This window comes from Lissotriton vulgaris, chromosome 1_1, assembly GCF_964263255.1.
Source record: "Lissotriton vulgaris chromosome 1_1, aLisVul1.2, whole genome shotgun sequence".
Lineage (NCBI taxonomy): Eukaryota > Metazoa > Chordata > Amphibia > Caudata > Salamandridae > Lissotriton > Lissotriton vulgaris.
In genome coordinates, this window is record NC_141685.1 from 1,756,474,068 (window position 1) to 1,756,489,369 (window position 15,302).

A 15,302-nucleotide genomic window follows, 5' to 3' on the forward strand; every position below is an offset into this window, starting at 1 on the left:
ATGAGCTTTGTCTTTGTCCACAAGTACTCGAGGAGAGCCCAATTCCACAGGCCAAGAAAATGGTCGAGGGGTGATACTGAGCAGGGGCCAATGTCAGACATATCACAGTCTTTGCATCCAAAAATGAGTCTGTAAAAGTGATTGAGATTAGATAATAGTTTATTTTCCTGGTTGAGATGTAACTGTCTATCGTCCACATGCATGTAGTAAGTTATCTTGCAGAACTCCAAGATTGTAGCCGCTGAATAGCATTGGTGGCAAAGCAGAGCCCTCACAGCTACCCTATTTGATGCTTGTCTGTTCTAGAAAGGTATGACCAAGTCTGAAATTAATGCAACAGTTCTGAAACAATGAAGGAAACTATGTCAAGCGGATTCTCTAATGTGGGCTGAGGTACACAGTCTTCCAATTGTCACCAAAACGTTGATGATGTTGAAGGTGGCTCATAGGGTTCAGTAGGATCAATGCACGGATTGGCCCTAATAATAGGGGTTAGGAAGTTCTTCACTGATGTTTAGAAGATTAGTGTCCATGCTCTGACCGGTTTTAAAATACGATTAAAAGGATTTGGTTAGAGTACAATTGGAGGGTGACAATGGTTATAAGTCTGTTTGCAACACAAAGTAGACAGGGGATGGTCTGTAGTTCACCAGATTATCTGGATCAACTGGGTTTCTTTATGATATAGGTGACGACTGTATGTTTGAGGACCTAAGTGGTGTCACCACTGGAGGCAGGAATTGACCTGGCTGTTGAGGAGTGCTATCAGAGCTTAAAATTGATAATGCTGGTGTTCTTACTGAATTGGGTTGCACGGATGGGTGTAGGAGAGTGAAGAATAGCCTTCATGGAGCAGTGATGCAATCCCAGTGGGTCTCAACTTGATGTATGATAGGATATTGTCACAAAGGCATAACTGTCCCACTGACATGCCACATGAGTAGCTAGAAGACCCCGTCTCATTATAGTGAGGAACAGTGTTTTAGCAGCGTTTCCTGAACTGGATTCTCAAAGCAAGACTGACAGTAATCATTTGCTCTCGAATAAGCTGATTTGTGCCGGGCAGGCTGTGTGATCAAAGGGTTAATTTGTTTTTTTGCATTTCACTTTTCAGCACTCTCCATTGAAATTTCAATTGGTGGAGGGTAGCAGTGTATCATTTGTTAGTCTTCAAGAGGCATAGTGTACACTGGTGGAAATGAGAGCAGTGGGTCCACAGCCTTGAGTTGTTTAAATGTCAGGTAATCTAGAATATCAGCTGGAGATTGTAAGTGAGGGGAAGCCTTTGAGTTAAGGCTTGATTTTGTTTCTCTATAAGATGGAATGTATAATGTGATTTGAGTTTGACAGAGGATCAAGCTCACAATCAATGTAGTATTTCATTTAATAACGGTCGGTTCTGGGGATATATAGAAACACTTGAGTTCAGGCCTCAATAGAGAATAGTAGGTCACGTGTATAGCCAACCCAATGAGAGGGTTCATTGACAAAATGGGTAAAGCAAAGTGAATCTTTGTCTTCAATGACGTTTTATCTATGAGTAACAGGTTGGTACATCTTCCCAGGAGTTCAGATCATCCCAAATGACAGCTCTGTCAGAGTTAGCTGGAACATATTGAAAAAGATTAAGGTGATCTGAATGAAGGTATTTCTTGGGTGGATGATAAATGATGGCACAGACAAGGAAGGCAGCAGGGTTCATTAAAGCATTGGCTAGGAAATACTAAACTTATTCACAGGAAGGTCCTTGAATTTCTTGAAAACAATGAGCAAAGCAACCCCACCTGCCCTTCCCTGGTCTTGGTTTTTAGTCTTACTGCTGTGGCCTGATGGAAGGAGACTGAATGCATTTGGTGCTAAGGAATTGTTGAATCATGCATCTGTGATGAGCAAGAAGTAAATGCCATTATCTTGAAGGAGAGAATGAAAAGTGTGTTTTTTGACAGTACAACTCACATTATTGAGAGGCCCAGATATGCCATTGACTCGTCTATGGTAGAATATGCAATCATCTGAAAAAATAGTGCATGGATGTTTTTGGTGTAGGTGGGACACAAGCATGTGAGTAACTTGATGGGCCTAGTGCCTGAAATGTACTGGCTCATGCAATTGTGGAAAACACCTGGAAAACACATGGAAAGCACCCCAAAAGTGGATGTGGATCACTTGAGGGTGTGCCCTCAAGTGATCCACATGGTTATCGGTACACCAAGTTACAAATATATGCCATCTTCCAGAGTACACTGTTTTGGTGGAAACATGGAGAGCAGACAAATGACATCCACTACTTCTACCAGCAGCTGAAAAGTGTCCCCACTCAATCTCCAGGTATGGATGTGGAGGCTCTGGAGTTTGGGGGTGCAGTACCTGCCCCTCTGGTAGGGAAAGGAGATCTGCCCTGAGAGGAAGCTGAATACACAGGGAGGCCTGCATAACACACCCTTCTCTGGCAATCCGGGGCAATGAGAATGACTTTGGCCCGGTCTTGGCAAATCTTTCTCAGGGCCAGAGGAAATGAGCAATGAAGTAGAAAACTCCACTTCAATCGAAAGGCATCCCCAAGATTCTCTGCAACAGATATTGGAGGGTGCAGGACTGCAGGCAATAGGCGTTGCTGCAAGTGGCAACCAGAACCACATAAGGGAGCGCCACAGGACAAAGATACGCTGGGCCACCTAGAGTAGAGACGCCACTTGTGGCTGGCTGTCTGCATTGCAGTTCAGAGATCCGGCCAGATGGTTGGCTACTAGCCATACTCCATGCTGGTGCACTCAAGCCTCAACGCTTCCTAACTGAGGTGAGAAACCCACTCTTCTGTGCATGTTGACATACCACATAGTAGATGTGTTGTCTGTCAAGATCTAGACAGACTGGCCATGAAGGAAAGGGTGATTTGCTCTGAGTGCCAGGTAAATCACACACAGTTTGAGTAGGTTGATGTGAAGAGCCTTCTCCTTCAGAGACCAAAGGCCTCTGATCTCCAGGTCCTCCAGATGCATTACCCCCTCCCACATAGGGTGTGGGGGGGTATTCATCAGTCACAACCTTGGCCATGGCATATGGGGAGTGGAAGGACATTTCTCTTGAAAGGTTCTCCACCACTGCCCACAAGGTCAGTAGTGCTGCAGCATCCTGGGTAATTACAATGGAGTTTGACAGCTAACCCCCATTCGGGCACCACTAACTGTGGAGGCAACCCTGGTGAAACCTTACATGCCAACATGTGTACGTACCCAAGAACATGCAGAAAGCAAGCTGACCTAGCAGGTGTAAAGCCACAGGACTTTCCCCCAAAAATCTGAATTATAACCTAAATGTTTCAGATTCTCTTGGAAGGAGGGATGGTGTTGGAAATGTGCCCTTTCTGCAGGGTCACTCTGTATTTTTGTTGCCATTTTTGCAGAAGCATGTTTTGGCTGGCTATGGAACTCTGTGTACTTTACCCCTGCTAATCAGTAACAAAGTGCTCATGCTTCTTTCAACGTGGTAAAATTGGTTCCATTGGATTGGCATATTTTTATCTATTTATTAGTCTAGAGTAAATGGCCCCAAGGTGTAGCCGAGGCCTTTAAGTTAAATGTCACTTGTGGACCGCAACACCCATTGTGCCATCCATTCCAGTGACAATGCAAATATGAGGGCAAACCTACCATGTGTGGCCTAATTGTTGCAGTTTTTAAAAACTGCAAATTCGACCTGTCAAAATTAACCCTTTTGACAGGTCAAAACCTTCTATTTAAAAATGTTTAAGTCAGTGCTAAGTAGGTCTTATTGCCCATAAGGCAAGGTGCATGGGCTTTAAAAGTAGGACATGTAGGAATTTAATGTCAAACATTTTGCTGCAGTGAAAAGCCGAAAAAAAATATTATATATTGATAAAACTTGAGCAGGGCACTTCTTTTGATCCACCAGCCAGTGAGGCCCCATCACAGCAGGTTTATTTTTGAGATAACGGTGTCACACACTATTTGACAGGTCTTATGGTTTTTCATATAACATATGGTTGAACTTCAAAGGGCGAAGGAAGGATGCCAAAACAATTCTTGTGCATCCTATGTTTGGTTCCCAAAAACTCTGTTTTGTTCTACCACATTTCTGTCTCTGAGGCGGTTGAGTGTACAGGGGCTGCCTCAAATTGAATTTTGGTGTTAGGTGTGAAAGGACTAGGATTACCACAGTACACTCCCCATACTTGCCATCAGCCCTTAGAACCCAAGTTTATTGTGACCGAAGACGTTGGCTATCTTGTAAATGCTCAAAGTGGGTAGGGTTCACCCTAGGAAACTTTACCCAAAGGTTTGGGATCCCCAGAGGGCCATGCCCATCCATTAGCATAAATGTGGCATCTCCTGGCACCCACGTCAGAACACTCCAGGACATGAGGAAGATAAGAAGATGACTGACCCTTGCTGTCTACAACCCTGGAGCCCTGGAGGACTAAAGAAGGATCTCAATCTTGTACTCAGGACATAAAAGTGTATTCCAAGGGCCATCAGGCAGACCAACTGTTCAAGCTACACTGGACACTGCGTGACACACAATGAGTCTCTAATTGCCTCCCCTAAAGTCCTAGGGAGCTTTAGAAGAGTACTCCTGGGGTGGAGTGGGGCTTAGGAGGACTAAAGTCCGAAAGTAAAATCATTGATCATAGTGAACCTGGCTAGGTTATCTGACATGCGCTCCTTCGCACTCTGCGTCAAATTGCACCTAGGTCGTATTCTACTGCGACCATTGACTAGCATTGGTACTTTGTGCTTCTTGGTGCGATTTCTACTTAAAACCTACATTCCGGTCTTCGGTTCTCTTTATTAGATTGTTTTTCTTTTCAAATGTATTACTATTTTAGTATTGCATAAATAGGAGAAGGAGGGTGTTGTTTGCTGAATGGTGCAGGCTCTGCCTTTTCCTCTGCCCCTATACTGCCTAAGCATCAGGTTTTGCAGCAACTGCTGTGTTACTGCTCTGTTACTGGTCTGTTTCAGAAATTAAAGCAACATGTCAAGCCCTGTAATTCCTGAAACTGTTTATATCATTCTTTTGAGGTATGTAATGACAAATTTAAGGATGTAACAATGATGCCATAAGGTTTGGCTGTTAATTTGTTTATGAACACTTGCACATGGGTAGCAGGTACCAAAGCTTTTTTTCTGAAACACATATAACCTTTCACTGCTGCTACATATTATACCTGTTCAATGTTTGTAAGGAAGCATACACTGGGATCAAGTGTCCTTTAACTGTTCTTTGAGTTAGGAAAACTTGCACTGTTGCTCATGCTGTAACGGTCCTATACATTATTTGACCTGGTGAATCCATTTTCACTATACAAAAGCTAAAACTATTTGCATTGTAAAAGGGGAGAAGCAGTGTAGGGTAAAAAGGTGGGATAAGCACTGGGCGCAAGGAGACGCCTACTGTAGGATGAGAACTTGTCACAAGTTATAGATGGCTCACCTCATGCTGGTTTGTAGTTTTATTCAGAAGCCTGTAACTGTCTTGCTCTGCAAGTCTCCCTCTGTACGGACTATACAAAATATAAACTGCATGCTTTTCCAATACACTTTAAGACAGAGATGCTAAGTAGGGAAAGGCTACATGGATACCAAACAATTTCTTGACCATCCTATTGACTTCATCATGTGATTAACTCTAACCCAGTCTCAGAAGCATGGGTTGTGACTGACTGTGTTACTGCTCTCTTGTTTCCTAGAATTTGCCCAATGTGTTACTGTTACTGCCATTATTGCAGCCCTACTGGCTTGTCCGAGATGCACCTGGCACAGCTAACAGTATTCCAGCTCAACTGATTTGCCACTGACAGTACTGGAGCCAGAGGATTGCGTCCTGAAGAGAAACATGTACTTAAATGGCCTAGGAGGATTTATATTATGTGCAAACCCATTCTTAAACACCTTCCAGAATGTTCAGGAACCTTTCTTTACTTTCCATTCCAAGAAAGAAGAACTTCCTATTAACAACTTCTTGTTACCTTTTTCAGCTCTATATACAGAGCTTCAGAACTGCATCCTTGCATTCCAATGCAGTTGAAGTCCCGTACTAGCTAGCCTGGGAATAATGTTATTTCGCTGATTTCTTCAGTCCCTCCTGAAATACCTTCCTACATACCTTCAGCAATGATTGCTTACTTCTTCCATGCTTCATCTCCCCATTTCAGGTGACTTTTTGCCCTGTGCTTCTAACCCTTTCTGGGATTCTCTCTTAAAGGCATCCTCCACATCGCCATACTGTGCGGATCATTAATGTCTAATGGAGGGCATCGCCCATATCCCAGTAGCAAACTTTGTTCCTTTAAGCTGTATGTGCAGCATTCTCTTCGCCAGAGCCCAAAGAGTTACTGGTAGTGTGCACGCCACTTCTTGCCATGAAGGAGATATTTCACAAACACCATCCTTTTGCTCACAAGACGGGATTGGTGTGAAAACTTCTCTCTCTTTTGGAGTACAGCGGGCCACACTACAGGAGATCCTCCATAGGAGTCAGAGACCAGCAGCAAACTTAAAACCAGTATTTTCTTCTTGTCCGGTCTTCTCTCAGCCCTTCATGTGCAAACTATTGAAATTAGATAGAAACCTTTGCAATTGTTTTTTTGTTGCTGAGTGTACTCATGTTTGTCAATGAGCTGAGGTCTGCGTTTTTTTTTCTTAAAACCATTGATGCTGGTGTTATTCTCCTCCAGTGCTGAAGGACATTGATTCCCATTATTCATGACGAGCTCAGCTCGTCATGAGTGTACGAGAGGTGTACCTCATGACGAGCTGAGCTCGTCATGAGCATCGAAGGGGTTAAGCAAGAAAAATGCACTAGACTGCTATTGCTCCATTTACGAATGTATACAATGTATCAGGGTCCATGGGAAGGCAGGAAGCCTATCTCATACAATGCGACTGAAACAAATACTAGTGGTGATCATAAAATAAGTATCTGCTTCTGCTGATAGTGCACGAACAGCTTAGTGGCTTTTCCTGGAAAATCAATCCAGATTTGGAAGAAGTGAAATCAACTTCTACTCAAAGTTAGTTATACTAGGTAAGCTGCAATTGAAGTATAAAACCCAGCAAGTGAAATTGTCACTTATTGTAGATTTTTTTTTGCATTTGCCATTCACCGAATGTCTTTTTTCTGGTTACTGAATTTTCTTGCACGTACTACTAAGCGATGGTATTACAATATAATGCATCTGTTAGAACATAAAATTACAATAAATGTTAAAGTAAGATAAGATTTTTAGGGTTTAGGAGTGGATTGATGTAAAGGGACGCAAGTATTTTTTTTTGTGTCAAGGGTTGGTAGAGGTATAGGAACATAAGAACAAGTTAGTTACCATCAGTAATGCCTTTTCTGGTAGAGACTATCTAATGGCAGATTCCTCTTCTTGTGAATTTCCCCAGGCGCCAGACTGGATCCGGAAACCTTTGTAGCAATTCCTCTAGACGTTGACAGGTGGTGTCCGGTGTGTGTCCTGCCCTGGGAAAGACGTCTAAGCTACTATATCTGTGCCACCTCCATGTGCTGATATCCGTTTCTTTCTGATCTCCATCCGTACTGATGGATGCTGAGCCATTTAAATCAGTTCATGACAGTGTGCAGACTTTAGATTGTAATCGTATTCCTGAACTATATGAGTCAATTTCACAGAACGGGAAGCGGGGAAAAGGTGAGGAATCTGCAGCTAGATAGAGGCTCTACCAGAAAAGGTGATACAGAAGGTAAGTAACTCCCTCACCTTGTGAATAAATACCAAAACAGTACCTCCCTAGGTGGTGGGTCTGTGTGGCATGGCTCAGACCAGGAAATCCAGCAGGACAGATCGAGCTAAATGACCGTCCTTCCTGACCTGGCAATCCAGGCTTTAGTGCTTCATGAACATGTGGAGGGAAGCCCACGTAGCAGCCTGGCAACAGTCCATGACTGACACACCGTGCACCAGCGCAGTGAAAGCAGCCTTCGCTCTGGTGGAATGAGTTGCGCCTTTCTATCTGCGTGCGTCAGACTATTTTATTTTTTGCTGCTGCGCACTCTTTGTCAAGCCAGACTAAACTGTGAGGGGTCACTTCACTATTTAGTGTCAACTAATTACTCCGCTAAGCCCTTTTTATTGGGGTTCTTTAAAAAGCCCAAAAACCACAAATAGAGAAGCCGGAAAATCAAATCTGCCACAAAGAGGACCGTATGTAAAATATAATTTACAGCTGTGGGACTTATTGAGCATAGCCACCTGGTGAGGAGCTCTGGCCAGGAGCTCCTCCGACTGAGAACTACCTTTGGCACTTCACCAGGGTTTTTCTCACCCCCCTGCCGCCTACTGCTGCGGGGACTTACTGACCATGCTCCGGAGTCTTCCTTTCCCCTCAGAATCGTTTTTGTGGCCTGCTGCTCACACTGCGAGTCTACAGAGTGAGCGCTTGCGGAGCCATGACATTATGGCCGCCAGATCATCTGGGATGCCTCACTGCTGAGAGGATGTGAGCTGGCGGCTCTCCCCAACCGGCCGCCATCTACTTTTAGGACTTTTAATCCTCCGGCGCTGACACGCTGTCATTGAGCGCAGGAAGGCTAAGTCCCTGGTGTGCCCTACTTTGGTGCTCGCAGCCTGATGGAGCTCCGGATTCCATCCCAAGTGTCTTCTCCTTGTATGGAGGGCCACTTAACAAGACTCACGCCTATTTCCATTCTAGATACGCTTTTAATGTTAGACCTTCAAAGTCCTATACGATCTGTGGGTCATAATGTGCTGGTCTGTAAAGAATTATTGCATATCACTCCGCCGATTATTGAAATGTTACGGATCAAGATGGCGGATTACGAACAACAATGAAACGGCTATTTTTCAAGGGAACAGTAATGATCCTGATTGCCTATTGAGCGCCCGAGCACCCGCCCCATAAGGTTCTGATCGAACATTTCTTCCGTTAAGGTAATTTCTCCTTACAGCAACGATTTAAGTCTTGAGGTGATCATTGATTAGCGAGGCCTGATCCTAAAATGGCAGCTAAGTGAGAAAACAGCTTCCAGTCTACGGTGGTGCTGCGAGATTTAGACTAGACGATTGATCAATTGTTGTTGTATGTGGATAAAGTGACGGCGGTTGATGTGGAGCGCTTCTGTGCGGGGCCGTCTTCATGGCGATGTCCAAGTGATCAGTGCCTGACCCTAAATTGGCGGCCTTGTGAGGAGTACTAGGAGCGTCTTACTTTCTCCGGTGCTGTTACCTGATCAGATGCAGGCGATTATCTCATTTGTGATTGATGCAGCGTTGCCTGCTGTGTATAAGGAGCGCTTCAGTGCAGGACCTATTTGTTTTCACGGCGAACTTTTGTTAATGGAGTCTGACCCTTAGATGATGCCGGGTTCTCCGTTTCAAACACTTTCGATTTGTCATATTGCCGGCTGAAGCTGCTGCAAGATAGTGCTCAATTTAACCCCTTTCTGTCACACTAAACTGGGGGCACTTGACCAAGCTCTGTGCCAAGCTCACCTCACAGGATGTTTGACATCATGGTCACAGTGATCAACACCCTCGACCTACCTGACTTAAAGAGGGCAGCAAGCTACATATCCTCTCCTATACCTCCACCCTCGCCTTCTCCACTCACCCGCACCTGGACTCAAGTCTTTCGTTCCTCACCCTAAGTCGGCGGAGTCCGAACCGCATGGCCGATCCCCGATGGAGCTGTTCCGACAGCTATACAGGAGACTGGCTCTTGCACACCGCTTTGGCCGTCACCTACCCAGCTGGTCTTTGGACATTTGTCCTGTCTTCTCCTCCTCTGCTGTCTCCTTCCTTTGGACTACCAACTCTCCCTGATCCTCACCCTAAACCGGCGGAGTCTAAACCGCATGGCTGATCCCCAGTGGAGGGAGTCTAAACCGCATGGCTGATCCCCAGTGGAGCTGCCTCGACAGCTATAGGGGAGACTGGCTCTGGCACCCCGCATTGGCCCTCACCTATCCAGCTGGCCTTTAGACATTTGTCCTGTCTTCTCCTCCGCTGTTGTCTCTTTCCTTTGGACTCCCAACTCTCCCTGATCTGTCTGGATCCTGACTCTCGTTTTCGCTAATTAACTCCTGTATTGAATATGTATTCATTTTGTAATTATTGTGAAATCATTGTAATTTGTAACACACTGTTTCCTTAAGTAAAGCGCTCTGATACCTCCGAGTCTAGCCAGCACTATATAAAACTCAAAAAATAAATAAAAATAAAATAAATTAATACATTTTTAAGCCAACTCAGTCATATCCAGCTCTTGTTAGCATGATTATGGAACCATTCTTAAACATGTATAGCATAGTTTTATAAATCAACGTGTGCCCTATAAAATTACACAAACAAGTCCTAGTACTTGAAAGGCCCTTTTTTGGAAATAAATAAATCCAACTGCTTTTGCGCTGTTATTGCTAAATGTATAACAGAACATGAAACAGTAGTGGAAATAGATTTGCCTTTGTTGTTTTTTTGCACTGGTTCAACATATTTGTAATAATAAAAGGCCCTTCTTTAATACTATGCCTCAATGTAGCTATTGTAATAGGTTAAGTGGTGCTCATAACATCTTTCGTGAGGCAATCATTTACTTTTAGGATTCACCTAAAGTACTCAAGGTCGCCGTCCGCTTCTACAAACAAGTCTGCAGCACCAGTCTCGCTGAGGCACATGCAGCGCGCAGGCCCAATCACGCTGCAGCCACAGGCGAGGCCTTATGCCGCGCTTCCTGGCCATGACATTGGTCTGAGACTCTGTGCAGCAACTCTGAGTCCCGCAACCACACCTTCTTCACGCGCCTCACTTACTTGCTTCTTGTTAACTAACAGGGCGTGAAGTTTGGGTGCCAGGCACCGCACACAGCCAGTTAAAACTCGGACTTAATTTCTCTGAGATGACAGGCCCGGGTCCCGGTAATTTAGTTGGGCAGCAGCAGGGTGTCTAAGACGTCATGATTGACTCTCACTAATCATGATGGACAGCGCGACAGCGCCGTGGCAGGAATCAAGAGCCAGCACTCTCAGAGGAGGAGCCAGCAGAGTAGGGGGAGAGAAGAGGGGGCCTGCGCCTGTTTCCCTTGAGGGAGCGAGCAGGAACCATCTGTTAATTACTAACAGATGGTTTTGAAAGCTCGCTCCCGCAAGGGAATCGCCAAACATGCATGCGTTGCCCTACAAAGCAATGCAAAGCATGCATGTTTTTGCCTGCAAAAGTGAAGCGATGACGAAAGGTCTTTTTCCTATGCAGCGCATGAGCGCTGCGTAGGTGAGACCTAAAAAACTACAAAATGATTTAAGCAACAGAGTAAATGTTTAACAATAACATATTAGTTTACCTGCCTAAAAAGCTAGGGCACTCCCCAACAAAAAACATCCATACCAACTAAAACTGGAACAATACAAAATAAATAAATTAGATTGGGACTAAACTTAAAGCAAATTTTATTAAGTATGCTATTTCTAAAAAACAAGAAAAATACAGTTCCACTGGCATAATAGAACAATCTGAAGGTTTGCAGCCCAGCTAAGTGGGAAATAAATTGAGAAAAGACAAGTGGTAAAGAGCCTCCAATTGTGCTTCAACATGAGTCTATAAGGATAATTATTCATGAGCTGAAAATGTATGCAGTTACTAGGTATTTCAAATTCTTGATTGTACACCCACTAGAGGTAAACCAAATTCCATAATAAGCAGTGTGTAGGCAGATGCAACTTAACAATGGTAACATATAAAGAAGCAAGGTATTTCCCACAGAAACAGAAAGCACTGGTACAAACACAGCTTACAGATGTAAGCCACAATAACATCCAATCTCATCACTGTGATGTGCCATCGATAACGTTTACAAAAGTGGATGAATCAAAGTACTCAACTGCCATAATGAACACAGGATAGTGCAAACTGCTTGTGATCTCTTTCACTAATATACTTAAATGACAAAGGAACACCCACCTACACTTCTAAAGTGAGGTTTATTGTTTTACCTTCAGAAGCACTAAACATCATCATCACACAACTGTTTTAACAAAATAACATTAATGGGGTTCTGTGTATACTAGGACTAAGGACAGCTCTGTGCCAACGTGGCAGTTTAAGAGAGCTGTTGGTCACAAATCCTTTTCGTCCTCAATTTGAGGAATTAGTGGCACAAACTGAGTTGTTAGAAAAGTGCACACAAAATTAAGGGCATAGTCCTTAATAAATAAGTATGGCTCAGGGTTAAGTCCATTTTGGTCAGCACAAAAGCAGGACCTGCAGCATGAAGCATGTAACACGGGGGAGAATAGAAGAGTAAAGTGTGCTATTTGATTTCACATCCTTCATTTTTCTAAACTACTTTAACGACAATTTTTTTTGTGACATCTAGGTAGTAGAGGAATCCCAGTCCTGGAAGGTAATAAAGTTACTTGCAATAGTCGTAAATACAAATACAAACAAACCTTTTTTTGAGCCAGAGAAGCTCGGCTCAGTTTCTCTTTCACCTGGCTGTACTTGTCTGTCATTTCTGAAAGTTGTTGCTGATACTTGTGTTTTTCTTCAAACCATTGTAGACGGTTATCTTCCAGAGATCTGTAGAAAAAATATTGCAAGTGAGGAGGTGGTCCGAGAAGGGAAAAACAGTAAAGTGCTTTAGAAAATGATTTCAGGGTGTAAGCGGGAATACAGAGCACAGCTGCATGGAGAGATGATGGGACAGAAAAGAGGAGAACATGTGGACAGAGGTCTGAGGAATGAGGGACAGTGAAAATGAGGGCAAGAAAGCATGGGTAAGGGGTAACATGGCCAAGAGCATGGGATGGGATGAGTGCGGAGGCCAGAGATTGCCTGGCAAGAGTTTATCAGCAGCAAGAGAGAAGGAGTAAGCAAAGGAGCTCAGAATGAGAAATGTACAGCCTGACAAGAGAAAGGGTTTGCTCAGCTGTGCAAACTGTAAATGTATGCACCAAGTGACAAAATGCTTATTTAGTTATACAAAAAATATTTAGCTTCTGCTTGTACAGTTCATTTTTTAAATTTTCGCTAGTGTGAAATTGGTGGCAGAAAAGCATATGTAATAAGTTGTACAAGGTTTGGCTAGGGAGACTTTATCCATAAGTAAAAAACAAAATAGACTCCAAGAACCTCTTAACTTTGGTAACCACTCCAGTTCCAGGAATTGGCGGAGTCATAGAGACTAATAAACAAATGCCGCTCAATTTGAAATCTTGATATTAGGCATGGCAGCATTTTCTTTTTGTGCACGCATTGTGTTCACAGGTTGGGTAAATGTATCTATCCCGCATGGAATGACACACGAGCGCATTGCTAGTAACAATGTCTGACACATCTCCAGGTTCACAACACTGGCACAGCCATCTGTACTGAAACCTACACATAGACGCCCACTTTCTATAGAATAGGGATACTAGCCTGGGGCTGAAAATGCAACGTTCAGGGACAAGAAACAACACAATAAAATTGGGATCAGAGAAGCCAATAACATGGGGGTTGCAATGCACACCTCCATCTGGAAGGGAATTCACTAACATTGTGTATTTGGGCTCCCAGAGTATCAGAGCCCGGACTAAAAGATTAGTTACATCTATGAAAGAAAGAAAGAGGCATACATGATAACAAAGGAAATGCAATCACTTGGAAAGGGAACACACTAATACTGGGACAGAGTCACCCAACAGAGGCATACACAGGGGTCAACCACAATAGGACACACGTATTAACTGAAACAACAGTGGAGAGCACAGTATCTTATGCCAGGACACACTCCCACACATACACCCTCTAGAGCTCCCCCTTCATGGAAAACATGAACATCTGCAAAGATAACATAATGAAGGTCAAAGCAATGAAAATACCCACATAGGATCAGGAAGACTCTCATAGTGGATGGGACCTGTCTAAGAGACAACAGGGCAGAGAATTCCCCTGATGAGACTGATGCACAGAGGCACCAACAGTGCGAATACATACTGAAACACAGTGAAGCCTGTGATTTTGTGACACCTAAAACACACTGCCTTGAGCATCCAGTGACTAAAAAGTTTAGCATGTCCTCTAGGCCTCCCCTTGTCTGACAGCCAAGCTCGCTTTCAGAAACACAAAGATCCTTTGGTTGTGAAAATACAAAGATACTTTTTTCCTGGTTGTGTGTCTCAGTATCCATGTAGGATGAAACCAAGTTTCATTCTACAAAATCACCATGACACTCACCAAACCCCCTTCAACCACTATCTTTGGTAGACAATGGCTAGAAAGCGTAAGTGGTCGTTTCTCCTCATTCAGATTACATTTTAAGAGGACTACGGATTCTTGAGATCCCTCAGTTTCTTCCACAATAGGTCACATGAGTTTGTCTTCCAGTTTCTCTATTGGCCTTCTATTCTGTTCTCGTTGTTCAGATACAAAGTCCTCCATCTCATTAGCTTTAGGGTGCATTCTCTGCAAAGCATCATCAACAACCCACCACAACCACAGATATATGCCACTCTATTCCAATGGTCTCCCTCAACTTTGGTAGATACGAGAAAAAAGTAAAAGGGATGTGCTTCGCACAAGGTGACAATTCAGAATTAAAAGTGACACGAGAATTTAAATCTCATGGGCTCATTGCAAAGTCAACGTAACTAATAAATTACAACTCGTCACACAATAATTCTTAAGAAAATTATTTTTTAACGAAAAACTGCGGACAATATATAATGTAACAGAAAAGAACTAAAAAGTGCCTCTTATGCCATAAGTTCTTAAGTCAAACTTGGCAAAAGTTATTCATTTTTCAATTCTTTAATTTACCAATGTTGAAGTACTCTAAATGGGGTTAAAAATGGTTTCTTTTACAACACATATAAATTACCAAGAAATTTCAATTGAAGTATTGATTTTCAAAAGCTTAGTTATCATAACAAAACATACTATACTTTACAGTTCTAATGGAAACCCCAGGAATGTAAATGCATATGGCAAATAGTGCATAAATGCAGGTTTATCACACAAAATGTCATGCGTGGTACAATTCAAATACCCACCCGCAAACATGACTGTTTGTCAGCCTTAACAAACTCCTCACCTTCCACTTCCACCCCGGAAAGGGTCATAGACTTACTCGAGCAAGGACTGAAGGAACAGATCACCCCCAGATTGGTTAAGGGTGCAAAGGAGGATATTCCTCCACAGGAAAAATATTTTCGAGTGTTTGGTGTTGGGGTCAGGGAAGAACAATGGTGCATTTCCTCATGGGATCCAATTTCCCTGTGCTGAATTCTCTGCCATGATGAAATTCGCACAGCAGGAACCAAATGCT

The 15,302-nt window shown here is 43.4% G+C and overlaps 1 protein-coding gene across 1 annotated transcript in view; it reads right to left on the minus strand.

Moving 5' to 3' along the window:
• The window catches only part of CEP83 (centrosomal protein 83), a 52,756-nt gene extending 38,319 nt beyond the window's left edge, over nucleotides 1-14,437 (minus strand). The window contains exons 1-2 of the mRNA XM_086933052.1: nucleotides 14,346-14,437; nucleotides 12,445-12,574 (exon numbers count right to left, since the gene is read on the minus strand). Of these exons, the coding sequence (XP_086789178.1) occupies nucleotides 12,445-12,574; nucleotides 14,346-14,437 (222 nt within the window). The remainder of the gene's footprint in view (nucleotides 1-12,444; nucleotides 12,575-14,345) is intronic.
• Nucleotides 14,438-15,302: the final 865 nt, after the last annotated feature.